The sequence below is a fragment of the Vanacampus margaritifer genome, chromosome 19, assembly GCF_051991255.1.
Source record: "Vanacampus margaritifer isolate UIUO_Vmar chromosome 19, RoL_Vmar_1.0, whole genome shotgun sequence".
Lineage (NCBI taxonomy): Eukaryota > Metazoa > Chordata > Actinopteri > Syngnathiformes > Syngnathidae > Vanacampus > Vanacampus margaritifer.
The window spans coordinates 10,442,275-10,465,350 of record NC_135450.1 but is presented as its reverse complement, the minus strand read 5'-3'; the positions used below and the strand labels follow the sequence as shown (position 1 = coordinate 10,465,350).

General features: G+C 41.1%; 2 protein-coding genes across 2 annotated transcripts; one reads left to right on the top strand and one right to left on the bottom strand.

The window, feature by feature from the left end:
• Positions 1–224: 224 nt before the first annotated feature.
• Positions 225–21,357, bottom strand: LOC144039677 (solute carrier family 23 member 1-like). Its single transcript, XM_077553270.1, has 14 exons — positions 21,003–21,357; positions 12,783–12,861; positions 10,185–10,252; positions 7,166–7,312; positions 6,929–7,086; positions 6,594–6,753; positions 6,344–6,525; positions 5,277–5,397; positions 5,059–5,215; positions 4,663–4,916; positions 4,250–4,414; positions 4,072–4,180; positions 3,599–3,694; positions 225–3,527 (listed from the first exon to the last, which is right to left on the bottom strand). The coding sequence occupies exons 4-14, from the start codon at positions 7,310–7,312 to the stop codon at positions 3,298–3,300; spliced, it is 1,779 nt and encodes a 592-aa protein (XP_077409396.1). The 5' UTR covers positions 10,185–10,252; positions 12,783–12,861; positions 21,003–21,357; the 3' UTR covers positions 225–3,297.
• On the top strand, positions 14,304–22,519 carry chgb (chromogranin B). The gene is made up of 7 exons (XM_077553262.1): positions 14,304–14,444; positions 14,570–14,616; positions 16,007–16,097; positions 16,170–18,195; positions 18,292–18,388; positions 18,488–18,589; positions 22,162–22,519. The coding sequence occupies exons 1-7, from the start codon at positions 14,396–14,398 to the stop codon at positions 22,234–22,236; spliced, it is 2,487 nt and encodes an 828-aa protein (XP_077409388.1). The 5' UTR covers positions 14,304–14,395; the 3' UTR covers positions 22,237–22,519.
• Positions 22,520–23,076: the final 557 nt, after the last annotated feature.

The window sequence follows — 23,076 nt, the reverse complement described above, 5'->3', positions numbered from 1 at the left end:
GAACGCTTCGCGCAGGGGACATTTTTAGACTACAGAATTAAGGAAATCAAATTAGCTTTTGGAATTCTTCCTAAAATACGGGACAAAATGTGTCCTGGGAGAGATTTATATTTTCCTGTGAACAAACGGCCCCGCGTTGGGGGTGGTCCCTATCAACTTGCGATGGCCCAAGTTATGAGATAACAGGAAATAATAGTCACAACAAAAAAAAACATCCCGAGGAGTAGACCTGGCTCTCGGCCTAAGAGATTTTATTGTGTAAGCCAGTTTCATTTAGCAACTTTAATTTTGTAGATATGTCCTCCATGAGTAGACCCACAAAAAACAACATCTGGCATTTTGGTTCCAAGTGGACATTTTAGGGTCACTTCCAGGGGTCCTTCACAAACTTGTTCAAGAAATTTTGTTCGATTGCGACACTAAAACCAAACTAAGGTCTTTAACGTCATCTAGTGTTGAAAAATAATACTGCAACATCCTTAATGCTGGCTACAACTGCATTCCTGCCTGCAAGCATCGTTCATTCTAATTAGGAATTGAGGCTCGATAAAACTATTATTTAATTTTAGAGGGGGCAGTTTTTTACAGAGTACAAGTCTGTTAATGACAACTGACTGGATTTAAGTGTGCTGTCGTGTTATCCTTAGGGGGGGAAGGCATGGATTTGTAATGTACTAAAATATGGACTCCTGTTGCTTTGGTGTGTGTAAAGAGAAATACAGAAAGAGAATCAAAGAAGTAGGATCGGAGGGGAGTGAGAAGACTGCAGCATGCATACGAATATTTTAGTATATTTCTCAAGTTCTGACACCAGGGAGCTCTTACACTTGTTACAACCCTACACTTTATCATGTGCAGGAAAAAATAGAGATTAGGTGATCTTCTGTGGATTCATTGAATGAGCTGGTCTGCTTCTGTAATGCCCGCCAAAGCCTTAAATAATTCATCTTATGATAATAATTTTTGCGTGCTTGTATTTGTCATGTTATTACCGTGAAATGGAGCAGCAGACTTTCCAGCATCATAATAGTATGGCTTTAAAAATAATAATAAAAAAAATAGAACCGAAGAAGCTCATACATCAATATGCCAACAGCAACGTCTTGTGAAAATGTCAAGTCACATACTTGAGAGAAATATGTGGCATGTTCACGCATCCGTCCCCACTGATGTGATTACATTAGGCGTGGCGTAGCGATAATCAAAAGATGGCAATTTGTCTTCTCCCTTCGCACACATTTTCCATCTGAGTTCTCACATTTAGTCTCCTAACTACATTTTCGTTAATGTTGACATGCCAAAGAAAAACTCGCCGTTAGAAAGCTTTCAGGAGGACCCGTAGATCTTACTAATGGCTCAATATAGGCGTGTGATGAAATGTAGATTTGGAAATAAAAGAGGATTTGTCGAGCCCATGGATGCCCATAATTTACAGAGAATTGATGAGCAATCATGACCTTTGTTTCAAATTAGGGTTTCAAACCAGCGTTAAGAGTTACAAGTCTGGGTTAAAGGTAAGCTACAGATTTAAGTCTAGAGTGAAATTTAAAACTAAAAGTTAGGGCTTCAAGCAAATGTTATGATTAGGGAGGTCCGATACCACTTTTTTCACACAGATACCAGTATGAGTACTCAACTCTTGAGTAGTCACCGATACTAAGTCCCAATACCATTTGTACTTTTGATATATAAAATTCCTCCCCAAAAAACAATGATAGATGATTTTTAACGAATTATCTATATATGCCAATAAAGCATTTTAGGGTTTCAAATTAGGGTTGAGGTTTCAAAATAGGATGCCATGCCTTGTTATGTTTTTTAAGAACTGTTTTTAATTAAGGGTTCAAGCCAAGGTTAGGGTTTAACAAAATGGTTTCAAGCTAGGGCTTTGTTTTCAAATAGGCGTTTCAGGCCACGGTTTGCATTTCCGATTCAGTTACGAAATTTGGATTAGGATTTTAAATTAGGGATTCAAGTTAGGGTTAACTTAACCCTTGAGTTAGTGTTTAAGTCCTTAGTTAGGTTTTCAAAGTTCCGTTATAGATACAGCCACTGGACCTTGTGAGCATAGCAAACAATCAAGAAGGTTCATCCTGGGTCACTCCTAAATGTGTATCCAATTTACGCACTACATTCTGAGTTATTTCCTTTAACACAGACTGTTATCGTTAATATCGCTCAAGGAATCGTAACCAGGCAGTATAATAAAGACTGAGTTAATGCAGTGATAAAAATGTTATTGCTAGCCACATATTCTGTTGCCCACTACAGAAAAATAGATGGATGGTTGTGTAAAAGAAGCACCAATAGTACAAAGGGACAAAAAAGTAGATTCCCAAAATGCAAAAAGTGTCAGGTACAAAAGTGGGACTTGTCGCCATGTTTGTTGAACTCCAAGGTTACAGTTTCCAGAACCAAATAAAAGGTACCAGTATGTTACATAAGGGATTCAAAGCAGAAACATTGAGGGTAGCAGCGCAAACCCACCACCTTAGTGACAAGCCATGGTAACCAAACAGTATTTATCTTCTTCTGGCTCCTTGATAAAGTATTTAAACCTCTAGAGTTTGTTGTTGGACTTAAGTGCTTAAGTCTTCCAGGACCAAAAAATGTACCGTTATAGTTATGTTCCAAAGAAAGGTCAAAGGTAGAACATCATACCCTTGTTTGTACCTTTTCCACCGCCAAAATGGTACAGATATGTTCCAAAGAAGAGAGAAAATCTTAAATTCTTGTATGCTCTGAAGAAAAGTCAAGCGTAGATACATATACAAAAGCTTTCAGGGTACATTTTTGAAAACCAAACAGTTACAGGTATGTTCAAAGAAGAGTCTATGATAGAACCGTAACACTTTTGAGTACCACCCAATGTCTGTACCTTTTTCCGGGGTCACAATGGTCCAGGTATTGTTCCAAAAGAGGCAATGACGGAACCACCCTAGTGACAAACCATAGCTACACTTATTCCGAGTTAAGGTTGTCCCCTTAACTCTTCAGCGAAACCTTTTAAGAGTAACAGCCTATTTTTTGTACCTCTTCCGGAGACAAAAATGTACAGGTATGGTCTAAAGGAGAATATAGGTTAAAGCAGTAGAACCAAACCAGCCTAATAATAATGCATGTTAATAGCCCTTTTCCTGAGAGTGATTTGAGGCTACATCCCCGTTTTTGCAGCTTTTCCAAGATCAAAAAGGAACAGGCATGTCTAAACTGTAGAAGTCAAGTCAAGGGTACAAAAGCAGAACCTTTAAGGGTACCGCCAGCCTCACTGACAAGTATCTCGAAAAGTACTGTACATCATGGCAAACCCAAAGGTGAAAGTCCAAGAAGTTCTTGTTCTTGTCTTCTACACCGTGCCTTTGTCTGACTTGCGCCTGGGCAGAACGGGATGTAGCGAACCCAAGGCAAGGACGACAGCCACTTAGTCATACCAAAGGGGAGGTTGTAAATGTCCACAGTTTCCAAAGTACCGGAGGCCTCCAGGTGTGTTTCATCCTGGGTGAACAGTCCACGCTCGCGTTTGGAACCTGCGTCCCAAGAAAAACTCTTTAGAAGACGAGCAAGATGATAGCTGAGGCTAAAATAGCCTAAAACCTACCAGGGATGGTGTTGTCCAAGACAAACCCCAGGAAGCCTCCGACAAACATGTGAGTTGTAAAAAGGATTTGCAACACCGCGTCCACCTCACTTCGACCTACGGAAAAACATATAGAGATATTTTTATAGGGTTATTAGGTCTGGGGTTCTCAGAATGGGGTCTGGGTACTAAATGTGCACTAGGACTATGAATGAGTCCTTGGAAAAGGACAGAACCAATACGGTTGAGTACGCCAGAGGTGGGCAATCTCGGTCCTCGAGGGCTGGAGTCCTGCAGGTTTTGGAGGTTTCTCACTTCCAACGCAAGCTGATTCCAATCAACAGGATCGTTATAAGGTTTATGCAGAGCTTGCTGATGAGCTGATCATATATCAGCTGTGTTGGAGACATACAAAACCTGCAGGACTCCGGCCCTTGATGCCCACCTCTGCCTTAAGCTGTAGTTTCATGGCAGCAGAAACATGTAACTCATACCTGTGACCAATATATTCGGGTTCTTGGCAACCCAATTGGGAATGACCAACCCAGAAAACAAGGAGAATCCAAAAACAAAGATGTTTCTGGAGGAATTCATATCTGTTGACTAAAAAACAAAAAAAGTAAGGTCATGACTACAGGATAAAAAAGACAAGTCACTCCGGTTTTGGTTCACCTGCAGGGTAGAGATGCCCGTCGCAGCGATGACCCCGAACATGATCAGGAACATCCCTCCGATCACGGGGTTGGGGATGGTGGAGAAGATGGCTCCGACTTTACCCAGGACCCCCATCAGTATCATGACGACTCCGCTCAGAAGAATTACCATGCGACTTCCCACCTGTATCACGGACACACCACCACACGTTCAAGAAGTTGGAGATCCTTGAACAAAAGGACATCTATGTTCCCAAGATGCTCAAGTCTCAGAACCATCATGTCAACAGTCAAATTCTGCGTTGGTCTGACGCAGCTTTGCTTCTTCAGGACCTGGACAACTCCCGACGGTTCGTGCTCTTAAACACAAGCGCTCTTGGTTATAAGGAGGGACAATAACCCGAAAAATAGCAAGTACGCTCTCATTCAAACCTTGGTGATGCCCAGGGCGGCCACGTTCTCGCTGAACGAAGTGGTGCCGTTACCGGTGCCGAAGGCCCCCGCCAACAGGCTGCCAATCCCTTCCATGCCGATTCCCCGGTTGATGGCGTGCTTGGGCGGAGGCGGCGCACCCGACAGCTTTGCGCATGCGTGGTAGTCGCCCACCGATTCGGCCATGGAGCACACGATCCCCGCCATCATGCCGATAACGCCTGCCAGGCTCACTGTCGGGGTGCCCCACTGGCCTGCAGAAAAAGACGGTTCTCGATTAGGAGTTCTCAAACTCGGGTCGGGGGTCTGTGATCCTTACCTTGGGTGTCCCTCGACCCAAAAGTTTGAACATTTTAGATGAACTGATTCCATTTGAGGACCAACAGAAAACCTTACCCGGATAAGGAAGGACAAACCACGAAGCCTGACTGACCACGTCCCCCTTCACGTCAGTCCTGGCCTGGTGTCCGTATCCGTCTGGATCAGACGGCAGCACGTCGTAGATGGTGAGCAAGTGGCACAACAACCAGGAGACTGCGATGCCCAGAAGAATCTAATCGACATCACTTGTTAGCTACGTACGCCAACTGTAGCGTAGCATTTTGAGAACCTACGGGCATTGTCTGGAAGATGTAGAACTTTTTGGTGTGCAGTTTCCTGGCCTTGCTGTACACGGGAACAGGCATCCCGATGAGTCGCAAGTACTGGGAGAACATGATGATCAAAGCCGCAGTCCTGCACATGTTGGAAAAACTTTACTACTACTTTTGGTACTAACAACAATTAAAAATAACCAGCATGTGTACCCATTAATGCCATAGGAGTTAAAAAGCTTTTAATTGGCCCAAAGCTATGGTTGAGAGCAGAGGTGGCAAATCCAGGTCCAGAGTGTAAAAACCCTGCCACAGTTTGACGTTAGACCCTAGCTAGCTAGCTCCCCGGCAGGTAAACGAGCACCATGGAAGCTAGCTAGCTAGCACCTGGGGGTAAAGCTAAACTGTGGCAGGGTTTTTACTTTCTAGACCTGGATTTGCCACCTCTGGTTGCGAGAACTAACTGTTAGCCCCCAGTGAATGGGAAATAACCATGGTTTGATATGTCCTCATGTAACCTCTTATATAAGGATATGTTGTTGTCGAGTCCAGGTGCCCAACAATCTTGGCACAAGGGCGTAATCAACCTGGGAACTCTTAAGTTGAATGCCTTGTTTATACTATAGTCCTCCCTGCTTCGGAAACATGTTTTCGAGGGTGCCCGGTTGCTCACGCTCACCCCTTTTTGTTAACGAATAAAAGACGGAGCGGCACACGGTGCGGGTAGAGTCAGCTGAGGGAAGCGTACGTTCGCCCAGCCGTTAAGCAGCTCGTTCTACCCGGACCGTCGGCTCTCCGGTCTAGTGTCAAGGTAAGCGCTGATGATGATCATATTATGCTGCTTAGCGTTGAAGTGTGTTGATTGCTGTTTGCGGGGAATAAAGGGCACATTTGTTCTAGCACAGTATATCAGTCTCTGTGTATTCATTGTTGCCGCCGATCACTCACGATCCTGCATGAAAATATAAAAGTGAAGTAGTGTTTTCCACAAAACACCGAGTTACGACTTGTAGATCTCTGGACTCCTGTTTGAGAACCACAAGCTCAACACGCATACAGACATTCCGCTTCAAGTCTCGGAGACGCACATGGCTGAAACTCCCCAGTGGCTGCCGGCCCTGACTCCGGCAGCATCGAACATGGACAGACCGATGAGTGAGATAGTCGGCGCGATGGTGAGAGGGCCGACGAAGCGCATGAGGAAGCCAACCAGGCCGGAGAATCCCACCAGGATCTGCAGGAGGGAGGCCACCATGATGGAGCCCTGCAGCTAGGGACAAGAGAATAGAACCTGATAGATTAATGCAACCAAATTTGAGGATGTTTGTAACGGCTTACAGTTCTCAGTCTGGTCTGCCACACTTCGATGAAGAGGGGCGAGGATGTGTTCACCACGCTGGCGTTTTGGATCCAAGAGGGACACTGGAATTCGGGTACGGATAACATGGCCAATGCCGGGGTGAGTAAGGCAAAAGTACCCCCCTGCAGGACGGGCAGCCTAACAAGAACAGGAAGCAATGGTCACCATTTTTGGCTACAAATTGAACATTATAGTGTGAGTTTTTTTCCTCATCATTTCATTCTTAAGATGACTAATTAGCATTGGCTTAAATCACAGTAAAGATTTTCCTTTGGTCCAAATGGTACAGCCCTCTTTTTAGCCATGCTCACACCTGATGCCGAAAGTGACCTGCAAAATGGTGCACAGCCCCGAAACGAAGAAGATAGTGTTGATGAGGTGACTTTGGGTCAAGCTGTCGTGCTGCAAACACAGGCCATCCGCTAAGATAAGCGGGATGGCTATGTTGCTGCCAAACGCCGTCAGGTAATGCTGCGGAGCGGAGGACACGCGGTGGTTAATTAGACGGGGGCGTCGCAAAAAGACACTGGGACAAGTTTTTTTAAGTCACCTGAAAGGCCAGGAAGACTGACAGGTACCAGGGTGGGGTCTCTGTCACGCTGTACACTGTCACACGGTTATTACGGTCCACTTCACTACCGCTTTCACCAATGAACGGCTCAAGGGGCGCTCCCTTGGGCTGCACTTCCTCATCCATCTACATGTGTGCACAAATACATGCAAAGATCACTCGGAAAGACAAAAAAAAAAACACTCCCCAAGGTGTCACTTAGTCCCTAATCTTGACATTAAAACGCTTACTAAATGGTAATTACACAGTTGTTACATGGTAATAACATGGGGTGAGAAAGTAAAATTTATCATGAATTATATACAAAAGTGAAAAAGGTCACTGTAACAACTTCACAATGAAGTTTTTTCCCCCTGAAAGCCTTACAATTGTAAAACAGCTTATTATTAGTTTATTACACCTTCTAAAGTCAATCTTAACTTAAACTTTTATTTTGACACATCACGCTTCCAATCCATGTATGCCATATGAAATTTAGTGTAAGTCCTGCAGCCTTGCATGTATCATTGACTGTTAAGTAATTTAATGTGTGAACGTGAAGTTCCAAAACAAGTTTGACAAGTGTGACATGTTTGCTGCCGACCTGTTCGCGAGACGTCTAAGATAATTGCACGTACAGGTATGCTAATAGTTGGCTAAAGCATCTCTGTAAAGCTGCAAACTTTTATGAGGACATCTTGGATAATATATAATAATAACACATTACAAGAACAATTGTTTATTAATTGCGGAGTTAGGAAGAATAAAATGAAAGGATGGAGGATTATTAATAGTTTATATGATTTATGTTTAAAATATATATTTTTTCCAGTGTTATATGGGAATAGTAATCACATTTTTCTGTCTGAAAGTCACTTATAAGTATTTGAGTATTTGTATATTTTTATTATAACAACAATAGTGTGCAACTATGTGGCTCAACACGACGATTTATGGTCTCCAGACGCCTCTTTGCATAATAACACGTGTAGGCTGCTGGGCCGCTAATGATTTTTTTTGGTTTAATTTTTCATGTTGGGAGATTAGAGAGGCAATTCGTGCATAAAGCCTTTTTATTATGAGAGGAAAAACACCCCAACAGTCTCACATACTTGTATAAGAACTCGTAACGTTCTTTGTTTTTTCAGCATGTGCCTGATGTGGCAAAGAAAATACAGGTGTGACTAAATATAGCCAAAAGGTTTTTAATGTCAAGTGTATTCAGCACTTGACTTGCACAAAAATATTATACATCTCTGCATTTGTGTTACCTTGCATAGCCCTGTATTGGTGCTTCTTATTACCTTGGATGAAACTGATTTTACTACAATTGATTAGTATGCAGTGGAACGGTGATTTACAAACGTCAAACTAACGACCTAACTAGCAAACTATCTAAAGCTCTAACCATCTAACCAAGAAACTACAAAACCAATCAACAGACTTGATAATTGACTAGCTCGCTAACCAACACACTAGCCAACTAGTAAACTAACCAACCAACTAACTAACTTGATCAATGTGGAGCAGTTTGAAAGTCTTTTCTAGTGTGATATAAACAAAATTGCATTTACTTATTTATACTGTATGCATATAACTAACAAAATAATTAGCTACCAAAATAACTAACATAAGAATTATTATGAACCAATAAATAAGTAACCAAAATACCAATTCCCTAACTAGTAGATAATCAACAAACCAACTACCTAACTAATTATTAACTAGTAAACATGAAAAGTTGTACAAATTAGTTATTTAGTTTTTGTTACTAATTAATGAATTAACTAAACAATAAAAATACTAACTTACTAGCTAGCCAACAAACACTGCTAACTTGCCAACTATCAAACAAACAAACTACGGAAACTAATGAGCCAACAACTCTAGAAAATCAGACGTAACTTTGCTATGTCCTTTCCTCCTCTGTGTAATTACACTAACCAACTCGATAACTGACCACAAGCTAACTAACAACTAACTAGTCAGCTGCCAAATTACCACCTTACATACCAACACATAAACTACCTCATCTGTCTAGCAAGGTAACTAAATAACTTACTAAATAAAATTGCACAGAATAAGTTATGTTGCTTTCCTTCGCATAATCTTACTAACAAGTTAACTTATTTATTAACAAAGTAACTAACTAACCGACTAAAAAACTCCATCATTTCTAGCTAAATAACCAACAAGCATAGCTTATATCTTGATAATTAACTACAAACACATCCCTAACTAACTAACTAACTAACTAACTAACTAACTAACTAACTAACTAACTAACTAACTAACTAACTAGCTGAGTATAGAAATGTAATAGATGTGTCTTTCAAAACACATTATCATCACAAAAATAAAGTGCCCATTTTGATCAGGATTTTGAATATACAAAGGAAAATAACGGTTTTAAAAAAGTACTAAAAATTCAGCACTATCCTCAGTCCCAATCTAGTTTAATAATTGATCTAAACGAGATTATCCATTGAAATAAAGGTCGATGCCCTCCTTTATTGAACATCAGCAATAAGAACAGACTTGGATTTGATTGACACCTGTCACCTGAGGCCGAACACGATCGAAAATAATTTGATCGTACCTTGATGACCTTCCATCCGCGTGACAATTAGCGTGTCGCATTCAGCAAAAAGGTTACAAAATGGAGGACAGATTAAAGAAGTCACATAAAATGACTTATAATTGACATTGACATCAAGCGAATGCACACATAAGGTGTCGGGATTTTATTCGATTTTATTCTCTTTAGTGCAACAAGGAGACAAAATGAGACATAATATTCACAAAATGCTCCTTAATTATTTATACAAAAACATTTTGGCTCAGTGGTACTTATCCGCCACCATTTTTTTTACATCACCAAAGAGCTCATTAAGGTCCTTAACTTTTTTTTTTTTTGCCTTTCTAGCTCGCTTACATATATATGAAAATAAATACACGTTTGGTAGGCGAACTCATACACTGAAATATAATCAACCATTGTTTTCGCAGCTTTACCTACCCAAATCAATTCCTGGCAGTGTGAAGAGCTGTCCAGTATCCGGGTCGAATTCGCTTGTCAGAACGTTCCTGCGGCAGCAGAAGAAGAAAAAGATAAAGGTGACGTTTGAGCATTGCCGCTAATCATGGTTGCGGACGAGCAAGTGTGTTGGGTTCGTGAAACGAAGTTTGCCATTGCTGGCAGCTAATGATTGAAAGGACAGAACCCCATCCAATGTTTACTCTGGCAGGTCCAAGTTTCAGTCATCACATCTGCATCACGTGGCTATTGCAGTAAAGGGAATGCTGTAGATATGTAGATACGAAGACCTGCTCAGAATAGTCCCCCCGCCAGCCCAATAATATTAATGGCCTATATCAGCAGTTCTCAAGATTTTGACACCATACAACCTCATATAAAAAAAAATACTTAGCTGTCCAAATGAAACATTCAAATACATTAGTCTTACTACAAGACATGAACTTTATTTGGGGTTTTATCAGAGGCACTATAAATGGTGACACCAGTTTGACTGAGATTGATTAATCATGAATACAGCCACATTCCTAGTATTAAATGGGTGTGCACACTTATGCAACCACATTATTTAATTGAGTTGTTCGGTTATAGATCACGTTAATGGTGGAAAAATAATGTGAAATCTTGGTCTCATTTTTTTTATATGACAAAAAAACTGGCATTGGAACTGGGGTGTGTAGACTTTTGATATCCACTACCCAACAAACGTCAATTTTTTTTTTTAAACAAATATATTCATTTTGAATGCGCTGTGCAAATATTTTTTAATATCATGACCCTTATTTTCAAATAACCCTAAATGGTTTAATTTGAATATTTAAATAACAATTTTATATGTAAACAATATTTTAAAAATATGAGTATAATCCAAAATACAGTGGATCAGTTGCAGATTTTTTTCCCCCAATATATTAAAAATATATATATATATATTTTTGCTTGCCACCGATTTTTGTGGTGAAAGCTTATTGATGGCTAGCCCCATTTTTTCAATAATTCGAGGATGTCATTTTTTGTGTGTATATATATTAGGGGTGCATTAATTTTGAATTAATAGTTCCTTTAACGCCACTAATTCTTTTAACGCGCTAAAAATGACCGCCCCTTACACAACAACTCCACGTCAAAATTTTGCAGTAATAAATCGAATAATAATGTATAATTCCACTGTGTATACATAATGATATATGCTATAATAAACCCTGGAAGACTTTTGTTTATGTCTTGTAAGAAAAGGCGAAATTGCATAATAATAGAATGCAGTATCCAAGACTGTTTGTCACACTCACAGCCCAAAAGCGCAAGCGTAAACATCCCATTTTTGACAGCAACAAAAAAAACATTGTGCAGCAGCCTGCGCTGGTAAACACCTATTACAGAGCACATCATGTTTTATCTGTTGCCTGTGAACTTTTTATTACATTGGAGGATAAAGCATGATTTAGTGTAGTGCTTCTCGCTGCACTTTTTTTTCCCCCTCTTTTCCTTTTATATAAAAAAAAAGGCCACAGAGCATCATCACAGGGCGTCACATGTGAGCGCACACTGTTGATGAGAACGTGGCGGGCGCGGATGATTGAATGCCTCCGGCTGCAGCCCCACTTCTTTATCCTCCTCCTCTTCACTCGTGCTACTTGCATGCACGATTCCCCTAACACACATGGACGTCGGCTCGCCCGGGGCCGTCGACGGCTGCCATATTAGGCCCTGCGGGACACAGTGCTGGTTTCTGAAAGTGAGTGCGGTCTATAACGTAAAGGTCACCTCATGTAAAAGGATAAAGGCGACATAAAATTTCCTGTAAAATAGGAAAATATAAATACATTTTAAATGAATAAATAAATAATTGAATAAATAGATAATGTTAAATTTTCCTGTAAAGTGAAAATAAATGTCAAACTGTGCTCAGTTAGGACAGTTTCCCTTCAGGGTGTACTCACTTTTGTTGCCGCCTCAACCCGCTCAACTCTCAGCTGTAAATCACTACAACCTATTAACTCTTTGACTGCCAAAAACGTTAAATAACGTTTAGTAAAATCCTATGGAGGAGTGCCAAAGACGTTAAAAGACGTTTGTTTCAAAACAGAGGTGAAACTAACCATTTTCTATTGTTGATTACTCAAAAACGGAATAAGGTAGAAACAAACTTTTTTTTCTGATGAAAGATGAGAGTCCAATCTTTCATTTGGTAGTATGTGTGTTTCCATAGTCCAAACACATAATTTTCTGTGGACCTTGAAATATCAGTCAAAATGCTTAAATCGACTGGCACCCACGGCATCCCTTTTCTGAAAACGTCTGGCAGTCAAAGAGTTAAAATGGATGCTACTTAGCCTAGCATTTTCTATCACGTCTACACGTAACTGCGCGTTTGGGCCGCAAAACTAAATCCGCTTAAATCCTCAACAACGAGGCACTCTAAAGTGACCGTGCCAATGCAAAGCTCCTGTCGACATGCTGGATGTCGTGTCAGAATTTCAACCTCCCCCCCCCCTCTCTCTTCTTCTATCTTTTAGGTGTGTGCGGCATATAATCATAACAAAATGCATAACTAAAATATATTAAAATGTAACTACTCACCCTTGGATGATGTGCAATGAGGCGTTCGGCATCTCACCAGCAAGTGTGTGCATAACGGGGCTGCAGCTTGCAGAGCCGTCTTAAAAAGAAAACAAACATTTGGTATAAAATTGACTTTTGACTCCTTGTGAGTGTTCTCATTTTGAATTTGTGTGTTTTACTTTCACGTTGAATACTGTGGCTCTCCTTGCCCACATGCGAGGGCAACTCGCATGTGGTACTGTTTTGTTGTTCTGCAGTAAACAGACGCATGCATTTATTTATTGGTTTCATACAATATAAGCGCTAACTATTGATCCTGTTATCTTTAATCATTTTTTAAAATTTTATTTCAGGAGGACTGCTAGTTAAAGCTCTCGCATCGGAGAGAAAACGTGTGATGTGTTGGAAAGCCCAGATGAATTATTGACGAGGTGGCTAACGTTTGGTTCACAATCACTGGACACTTCATTAGGTACACCTGTGCCTTTTATTATTGTAGCTACACGGGAGATTGAACTGCAAACATGGCATCATGAAATGAGTGGAAACTTGCATTTAAAAATGTATAACAATATTTTCAGAAGCTTCATGATTAGTGTTTTGGGGCGTTTTATTTGTAAAAGAATATTTTTTAATCAATATAGTAGCACCTGTGTATTAAGTATATTGCTGTATTTTCAAGGAACCCTAATATTGTTTTTTTTTTTTTAAATACAAACTCAATTTAAACATAATTAGTCGAAAACAAAGGGATAAAACATAGGAACTAAAAATTGTATTTAGATTTTAATAATACATGAAATACATTGTATTGCATTTTTTTAAATATATATTTTAATACAGTATGTACAAATGAAAAACATCATACTGTACTTAGAAAATATTTTATTTTTTATATATGTGTATAAAAATATTGACATAAAATAAATATATACATACAAATATATATAAAGTATGTTTTTAGGTTTATACAGTATACACATACGGCTACCAACCTGGTATTGGTACTCGCCGAACCCTTTTTATACATTTTATTATTTAATAATCATACTGTATATTTAAAATGTACAGTATCTATGAAACTATAAAAAAAAAATGTAATTCGACCCTTATCTATCGTTTTGCCTTTGTAAACAAGTGATTGTGTTATTTGAAGGTAAAAAGTGTCCTTAAAGCTGCATAAAAAAAAAGTGAATTTGCCACTATAAGCTTAACAATGCATTTAATCCTTCCGTTTTGAACGCTATCTGAGGACTTTAGCTAAAAACGGGGCGTCTGATAATGAAGTTTGCAGGGTGTGTGATTGCCAATCGTCGCCACGCCTTTGGGCGCCTCGCAGCATTAAGTCCCCTCCTGCTCCTCTCAATAATGTTTAAACCGTCACCTGCGCGACGGCTAATTATGTTTACGGGAACGGAGGGGGGAGAAAAAAAAGAAAGAAAACGAGTTGTTGCTGCTTCTCGCGGCAGGTCTAATGAGTCATGACACGAGCATCCCCTCCCACGATCCTTCACTCTCTCTCTCTCCTTTCCTCCTCCTCTCCCAACCGCCTTTATATTGGAGGTGCTTGCTCCTTCTCTTGCAGGAGCATTTCTCCCGCCGCATTGGGAGGCACTCCGGACTCCAGAAAGATGACTACTACTACTCTTTTTCTGCTACTTGGGTTCGCTTTACTGAAAGGTGAGTTCAGCACCACGGACAGTGACTCTTGACAGTTTTTCTACATCTTTATTTTGCTGCTTTTCTTTTTTTAATTTATTTTTTTATGTATGTTTAAAAGCCGGGAATGTTTGTCTTCCGTGCAGGGAATCAAGCACTTCCAGTGGGAAAGGATGGCCAAAGAGAAGATGTGGTAAGTCACTGTATATGCATGCTTAACATTCTGTATTACGCGTGCAGAACTTGCGTGCAAACACAACGCATGAAAAAAAACAAAAAATAATCATTACTGTGCATGAAGGAACTCAACAACAATTATCCATATAGAAAGGAATACATCTGTGGGAATGAACGTAAAACAGAAAGTGTTGTGAAACGAAAACAAATGTTCATGCTCGTACAAGTGCAAAAAAATAATAAGATGACATTCACTACACAGCGTAAATTCCGTTCTTATGATCATTGATGTTAATTGTTTGATCCCTTAATACTGAAGAAATTCATTTGCATATCATCCCCATAAAAAGAAGCGCATTGTTCTTAAGATCGCCAGTTACTCCTTCAGTTTCAATATTGGACTCTTCATTTCAGCAATTAGAACACACTTGAGACATTATAATCATATCGATAACGATATCCGCTGTAAAATGACTATGGAGTGATCACATGAGGTCCTTGTAAAACAAAATGAAAAACAATTAAAACGACGAGAGAAGACAGTAACCCGGAGAGAAAAATTTCTGTTTATTAATTTTTTTATTGTACGCATTTTTACTATGTCTACTAAGTGTGCACTTTATGACGGAGCTTCAAATCTCATTGTACTTTGTATAATGATAATAAAGGCAATCTAATTTAATCTAAAATTTATATTATTTTGCAATGTAAAATTAGCGTCACAATTTTGAGAACAAAAATTAATGTTGTATTCTTGTTTTGAGGGGGTTAAAAAACTGGATCATTATTACGACTTTCTTTAAAATTACAATTACTTTAAATATTAAAAAAATGTATATAAATAATGTCGGAATTAGTATATAAAATTATAATACGTACTTCATTCCTTCCATTTTATTATTAACTTTATTGTTGAAAACCATTCATATAATCACTATTGTAAATCGGTTTTCTTTGCCAAATTTTTGACAATCTTGTAACTCTTATTTTCTAACTTTAACTTCCTGTTGGGCGGATTGGACATTAAATGACAATGCATATCCAGATGTTTGAATTGGTAAACCAGATTCGCAGATGACAAGTTCCGCAGTTAAAAGATGCTGAGCCAGGTTGAAATCACACTTTTCTATATGGAGGGAACTTAGCTCTTGCGGCGTAAAAGGTTTATGTGCAAGCCGAAGAAAAAGGGGAATTAAAAGAAAACTTCAGACCACGACTAAAGCTTTCATTATTTTACACTACAACTATAATGACTAAAAAAATAAATAAATAAAAATAATGACTATAAAAAAAACTTCTTTCTTGGCCAATACGCAAATTCTACTAAAAGGTTTCATGGAATCTTGCCAACAATTGGCTAACTAGCACTTAGCATAAAATCAACACAAGCCTTATTTTTTAATCAGGTGACAAGATGTTTGGTGGAGGTTCTGTCCAAAGCGCTCTCCCAACCAGATGCCCAACTAGACCAAGAGTGCAAGGAGATTCTCCGAGCAGGTTTGTGTCGCATTCCGGTTAGTTCTGGAAAAAGATAGCCAACGGTAGATGACCTATTTTGTCCTGTTGCAGGAATAAAACATGCTCCACCGGACAAGAAGAGCAATGAGGCGACCAGTGAAGATCAGGCCAAAGGTCACGTAGAAGAGCCCGAGGCCAAGGATGCGCAAGACGTTCAAGAACTCCTGCGATCTGTGGAGCCCAATCAGGAGACCCCAAAGGGTCAACACAATCAGGAATCCTGGAGCCTGGAAAAAAGACACCAAGAAAACGATGGCGAGAAAGAGGGGGAGGAGCGGGAAAAGAGAAGTAGCTGGAGGCCAGGAAGGTTCCACCAGAAGAAGCCCAAACGCGACAAGGAGCCTTTTGGAGGAGAGTCCACAGAGGAGGAGGACGGGGATGAAGAGCGCAGTCAGGAGTCCTGGGATTTGGGACCAAGGAGTGACGACGAGCAAGAGGAGCCAAACAAGCGCATTTGGAACCCCTCGCATCAAGACTACCACAAAAAGAAGTTCCACAAGCGTGGTGACAAGGAAGAGGACTACGAACGCAGCCAGGAGTCGTGGGGGCTTGATGACGAGAGGGACAAGAGGGAATGGGGGGCTGGGAGAGACCACCAGAGAAGACACAAGAGCGACGAAGAACTATCTGAAGAACCCAGAGAGGAACCAGATGAAGAACGCAGTCAAGAATCCTGGGATTTTGGCACTGAGAGGGATAAGAAGACCTGGAGGAAGCCTGGGAGATATCACCAAAGGAGACACAAACGTGATGAGGAACTGTCAGAGGAACCCAGAGAGGAACCAGATGAAGAACGCAGTCAGGAATCCTGGGATTTTGGCACTGAGAGGGATAAGAAGACCTGGAGGAAGCCTGGGAGATATCACCAAAGGAGACACAAACGTGATGAGGAACTGTCAGAGGAACCCAGAGAGGAACCGGATGATGAACGCAGCCAGGAATCCTGGGGGCTTGACGACGAGAGGGACAAGAGGGAATGGAGGTCCGGGAGGTACCACCAGAGGAGGCACAAGAGGGACGAGGAACCCTCAGAGGATGCGGACGGGGAACGTAGCCAGGAATCTTGGGATTTTGACACCGAGAAATACAAGAGAGACTGGAGGCCTGGGAGATACCACCAGAGGAGACACAAGCGGGACGAAGAAGTCTCACAGGAACCGGATGAGGAACGCAGTCAGGAATCCTGGGATTTTGATGCTGAGATTGACAAGAAGGACTGGAGACCTGGGAGATACCACCAGAGGAGACACAAGCGTGATGAGGAACTGTCAGAGGAACCCAGAAAGGAACCAGATGATGAACGCAGCCAGGAGTCTTGGGATTTGTACGGGGATAGATACAAGCGGGATTGGAGACCTGGGAGATACCACCAGAGGAGACACAAGCGAGATGAGGAATTGTCAGATGATCCGGATGAGGAGCGCAGCCAGGAATCTTGGGATTTTGACACCGACAGATACAAGAGGGACTGGAGACCGGGAAGGTACCACCAAAGGAGACACAAACGTGACGAGGAACTCTCAGAGAATCCGGATGAGGAACGTAGCCAGGAATCCTGGGATTTTGACACCGACAGATACAAGAGGGCCCGGAGACCAGGGAGATACCATCAAAGGAGACACAAGCGCGACGAAGAACTTTCAGAGGATCCGGATGATGAACGCAGCCAGGAATCTTGGGATTTTGACAGCGACAGATACAAGAGGGACTGGAGACCGGGAAGATACCACCAGAGGAGACACAAACGTAACGAGGAACTGCCAGTAGAAGCGGATGAGGAGCGTAGCCAGGAATCCTGGGACTTCAACAGAGACAAGAAGGCCTGGAGACCTTGGAGATACTACCAGAAGAAGCCCAAGCGCGATGAAGAACTCTTAGACAAGAGGGAGGAATCAGACGGAGAGCGCAGTCAGGAGTACTGGAACTTCGACAAGAGACACGACGAAGACCATGATAAAGACTCGCATCAGTACCACCATACGAGGAAACACCACAAACTTGAAGGGGAGGAGTTGTCTGAAGATGAAGACCTGAGCGACGATTCCGACAACCCGGAAGACAGAGAAGAAACCCTGAGGTATTTAATTCTTCTGCCAGACCACAAGACCAAGTTTTAAGAAGGTACAGACCTGAACACGACCGGGTCCTGCTCACTGAGCGGTTGTCTTTGCAGGTATCTGGCTGAGAAACGAAACCCGTGGATCTACAGAGGCTACTACCATCCCGCCTGGTTCAAAAGGAATCCAGAAGACCATTCCGCCCCAAACAAGGTAGACCGGCTGTTCACAGAGAAGCATCGGCGTAGTTCAGTAGCAGATGTCGAGCCTACGGACTTATGAATGTGGTTCTGTCTTTTTGAATATGTGCAGATGGATGAGGCAGCCAAGTTGCTGACTCAGAAAATAAACCAGCTCGCCAACCAGGAGGCGTCGGAGGGAGCCATGCAACCGAGGGCACTCACGCCGCACCAGGTTCACCAAGCTACATTCTAAAAAAAAAAAAATGCCATTCCTCATATTAAATAGTTCTTCACAACCAAAACCTGCGATGTAAAACTGACACATAAAACACTCATCTCAGCACGTGGAAAATTATTGGGTTGATTTCATCCCTTGATTCCGCCAACGTACGCTTTATACCGAACACCGAAATACGAATGCCGTCTTTTTTGAAGCATTGCCGGTCAGTCGGACAGAAAAGCAGAAACAGTTTGATAACGTGATGTTCTGCGGGTAAACCGCGTTCCGTCTCGTGCTCGCTGACCCGCTAAAGCCGCGGAGCACATCCAGTCGCTCCTCCACAAACTCGCTTGGGGGGGGGGCAGCTCATTATGGAAATGTCCATTCCACACAGACATGCTGGCTACTTGCCGTATGAGTGCACATTAACTTGGTCCATGACGAATGACGACGGTAATATTCCACAGCAGAACTTTGGCACTGCCTACCATCTTTTTTTTTTCTTAGCAAATTTTTTCCTTCCATGCCTGCGGGTTTAGTGGGCTGTTTCTTATCCGCTGCAGCTTTTTCCCGTGCCAAGCTCGGCGCACCGTAACGACCTCCCGGGGGCCGTCAAAGTCATCACGTCTCCTTTAAAACGGCAAGCTGTGGCTCCCGTGCATAAATGCGGAACTAAACGTACATTTGAAAAACAGAGGAAATGGCTCATACGACCATATGGCCAACATTGTACGCTTGATTTTATTTGCTGACTTGTAAAATTGCTTATTTTCTGTTGTTGCTGTTATTCTTAGGTTAAATTAGTCGCTACTTTGATGGCTTTTCCAATAGTCGCTCCCCCTTGGAATTGATCATTCAGCCCGAAGCAATATAAATTTGGTAGGCATGTCTACAGTAAAAAAAATATTTTTTATTATTATTTTTTTAATTTAAAAAAAGAATCCAGGGGTGCTGCTCTCGGAATGATGTAATCTTCCCACCCCGACACTGAGCAGCCCATCTTCGTGGAGAAATGGTTTGAGTTCTTTGATTTTACTTTTATTACTCACATCCTTCCCTTGCTTTAGCGATAGGATCGCCTGGTTGTCAGTAAGATGGGGGCTTTAGGACCCAGATGCGGGAAGGTAGAGCGAGGAGGCAGAGGTGTAGTCCACAAGAAGGATTTAATTTCTATTCAAAAAAGGATCTTCAAAAGTACAAAATAAAACTGATCTAACAAAACATGAAGCAAAACATGGCGAAACAACTTAGGAAAAACGAACAGCATGACAAGGTAAATGACGAGGGGCAAAACCGGGCAGCATGACGTGGAGGAAAAGACAAACAACAACAGCAACAACAAAACATGAACTTGAACTTGAACTATGACTTGGGAGGGAACAAATAACAGGCAGCATGACATGAGGAAAGACGTACAAATCACAATGAACCAACACAGACAGGGGGGAGACAACCGACTAAATACACCAACACTAATGACATAACAAGACACACCTGGCTGAGGGCACTGATTGGATGACACATGAGGGTAATGGGGAAAGGTGGACACAATCAGGGATCAGGGTTGACAAAGACACCAAACAAGGAAGGGCAAGTGACCTGAAACGAGAGGAGTCCGACTTTGCACAATAAAACAGGAAATGACAAGACAAGGGGAAAACAGAAGCTAAACATGACAGGGAGTAAACAAGACTGAAAATAAACATGACACTGGTTAAAACTCAAGAGCCTGTGAGACTTTGATCCAGTACTTCTCCGCTTCAAAAAGATCCTCAGTTGTCAATTCACCTTGTGTTTTTGTACTTGCCTTTACGTTGGCTACGAATCTCTTAATCCAAGCTGTCACTCTTAGAATCGTTTTCAGTTTACTGTAGTTCTCTATTTTCAGCAAAGGTTCGACGAGCCCTTTGTGATTGGCTGTTACCTGCTTGACAATCTGGTGACTGGACTTGAGTTCCATAAAATTTTCATCCTCAGTCTTTAGTTTTTCACACAATGTCAGAACATTTGGTCCATCGCACCATATCAGTTTTTTTTTGTATCAGATTTGTTACAGTTTGTCCTCGTGTGCAAATGTGTACTGGATTTGCTGTTCCTGGTATGTGTTGACCATGAAGAGTTTGGATCTCAGTCACCCGATTTGAGACAAATGGCTTCCAATTTTTTTAGCAAAACTGCCGATCCAGTGTGATCATTGAATCTGTCCACATTTTTATTTGTTACAACGTGATCACGAGTTTGTTGACTAGTCTCGCTCCAATAACGGCTCCCATGTGCACAGTGCGTCATTCTGGTGAATAGCTGCCTCGTATTGACTCCAAAACTCTTGCCATAAACTGACATCTCCATCATATTGATTTATAATCAACTTCGGCAACTTTACCAATGCTTTCTGTCCAAATATGCGAACGTGAGAGTCACTTACGCGTTGCTGTGACGTCATCGGACTCTCGTCCTCTCCTCTCCTTATCAGGCGCTTTTTAGAAAGCATTATCCGCTCCTTATATTTCTCCCGAGACTTCAATTTCCATTTCCAAATCTTCCAATGAAGTCGCAAGCTCCATTTCACGGTTTAGCTCGTCCAGGCTTCGCTCCTTAGCGAATTAACATCTCCAGCAACGTGCTCAAGTGTTCGATATCCGGTTGCGCCTTGAAAATTAATTACACACTTTGTTCGTAATCGACGGCAAAGACAGGATCTCAGCTTTTCTGGTCGTCGTTTCATTCGTTAGTCAGCCTCATTTACATGCGCGTTCTGGTCTACGTTAGTCAGCAGGTGCACGTCTCAAGTCCAACCCGAAGCTAGTAATAGTTCTTGCTTCCGGAATTAAGAATTACGGGGAGTGTAGTTAAAACCCTGGAGAACCCACGGGGTCAAATTTGGCCCCTATAAATTCTGCTACTCAAATAACAAAGACTTTTTTTTTTTTTTTTACAAATTTAACTTGAAAAGTCCAGAGTGCCACTTCTGACCCCTGCATGGGGGCCATCTAGTGGATGAATATTGCACTTACATGAGCCAGAGTGGTGGTGACAAGATGGCTGGCAACATGCTGTTTTGTTGAGCTGGAAATCAAGCCAAACAAAACCATCAGATGGTAAAATTGTTTTTTTTTTTTTGGTTAATCTATTTCATATCATGTTGCAGAATGCCTAGGAGTATGTTTTATATATATATTTTGATAAATTAGCAACTCTGAGCTAGTTCAAAAAACAAGGGTTAAAATTGAAAAAACATATTTTGGTGTTCAGTGAACTTATAGCAGTCATTTAATGTATAATTCATAATTTTCCAAAGAAGAAAAGGGTTCTTATACAAACTTAGTATGTACATTTATCTACAATATCTATTATTATGCATTACCAAATACACAATTGGAATAACTACTAACCATGCAATACAATACGATACTTCTCTAAGGAAATTACAACATATAGACACGTCTAATTGCAATCGGATTCCAGTTTGTATCTGTTAACCAAACACCTCTTGTGATGAAGGCCCTGCTCTGGTGAGACTCGTAGAGAAATTTATAGATGCAATAATAACTCCGCTCTGCCTCAAACTGTATGTCTTTCCGCAGGAGAAAGCACTGGAAAACCTGGCAGCAATGGACGAGGAGATGAAGAAAATCGCCGCCAAGTTGCATGAGAAATGAGCTACGCTTTTAACGTTTACATGGAAAACAAAACGCCGTTTGTCACGTCTGCAAAGTTAAAGTGCATCAAAAAAAACTAAAATCCCAAATGTGGAGCCTTGCTTAAAAACAATTATTAACCTTGTTATTATTGTGCTGTATTTGTGCTATTTTGATGTGACATCTTGAACGTGTGCATGGGAATGTTTTTTTGATGTTTATATATAGAAATCATCCAATATTGACTGACGTCATTGTCTTTTCAAGTGTTTGTGCTCAATAAAAGTTATTCTGGGAACAAACACTTTTTTTTAGTCGTGTGCAGTCACGTTTCAACACATTTACTAACAAAAATGATTAATTATTGTTGATTATTGTTATACTGCCAGACACAAAAACATGTTAGTATTTTAGACAAATACATTTAAAAATTAGCTTATTCACTCCCAGCCATTTTCACTGAAGCAACCCCCTTCGCTCCTGGCTGTTTTACAGGATTTTGACCGTTTTTGCAAGGTCCACTGAATATTGTGTTCTATTGCTATAAAAACATGGAACCTACCAAAAAAAGATTATAGTCTCTTCCATCATCAGGATAAGGGTATATTTCCATTTGTTTTAGTTTTGCAGCAATTAGCATTACAATATAGCTAAGTTTCACCATTATTCACAAATCTGTTTAAAACCGTGGAGGCGGGGGGGGGGGGGGGGGGGTGGTACTTTTGCAACATGGCCCTGGTTGATCTCTTAAACTCTGCTGCCAACTGCTGGCCATTTTTGTAATAACTACTATTGCTTCAAGCATTCTCTTCAGTTTGCTCTAGCATAAAAAAACGTATAAATACATCTTTGGGACTATGG

Excerpts from the sequence above, each read along its gene's own strand:
- LOC144039677 (XM_077553270.1), bottom strand. The coding sequence starts at position 7,312 with ATGGATGAGGAAGTGCAGCCCAAGGGAGCGCCCCTTGAGCCGTTCATT. Across the intron at positions 4,917-5,058 it reads GTTTGTCCTTCCTTATCCGG|GCCAGTGGGGCACCCCGACA; the intron begins GTAAGGTTTTCT and ends CTTTTTCTGCAG. Across the intron at positions 4,415-4,662 it reads CCGCCCTGGGCATCACCAAG|GTGGGAAGTCGCATGGTAAT; the intron begins GTTTGAATGAGA and ends TCCGTGATACAG.
- chgb (XM_077553262.1), top strand. The coding sequence starts at position 14,396 with ATGACTACTACTACTCTTTTTCTGCTACTTGGGTTCGCTTTACTGAAA. Across the intron at positions 16,098-16,169 it reads CAAGGAGATTCTCCGAGCAG|GAATAAAACATGCTCCACCG; the intron begins GTTTGTGTCGCA and ends GTCCTGTTGCAG. Across the intron at positions 18,389-18,487 it reads ACCATTCCGCCCCAAACAAG|ATGGATGAGGCAGCCAAGTT; the intron begins GTAGACCGGCTG and ends GAATATGTGCAG.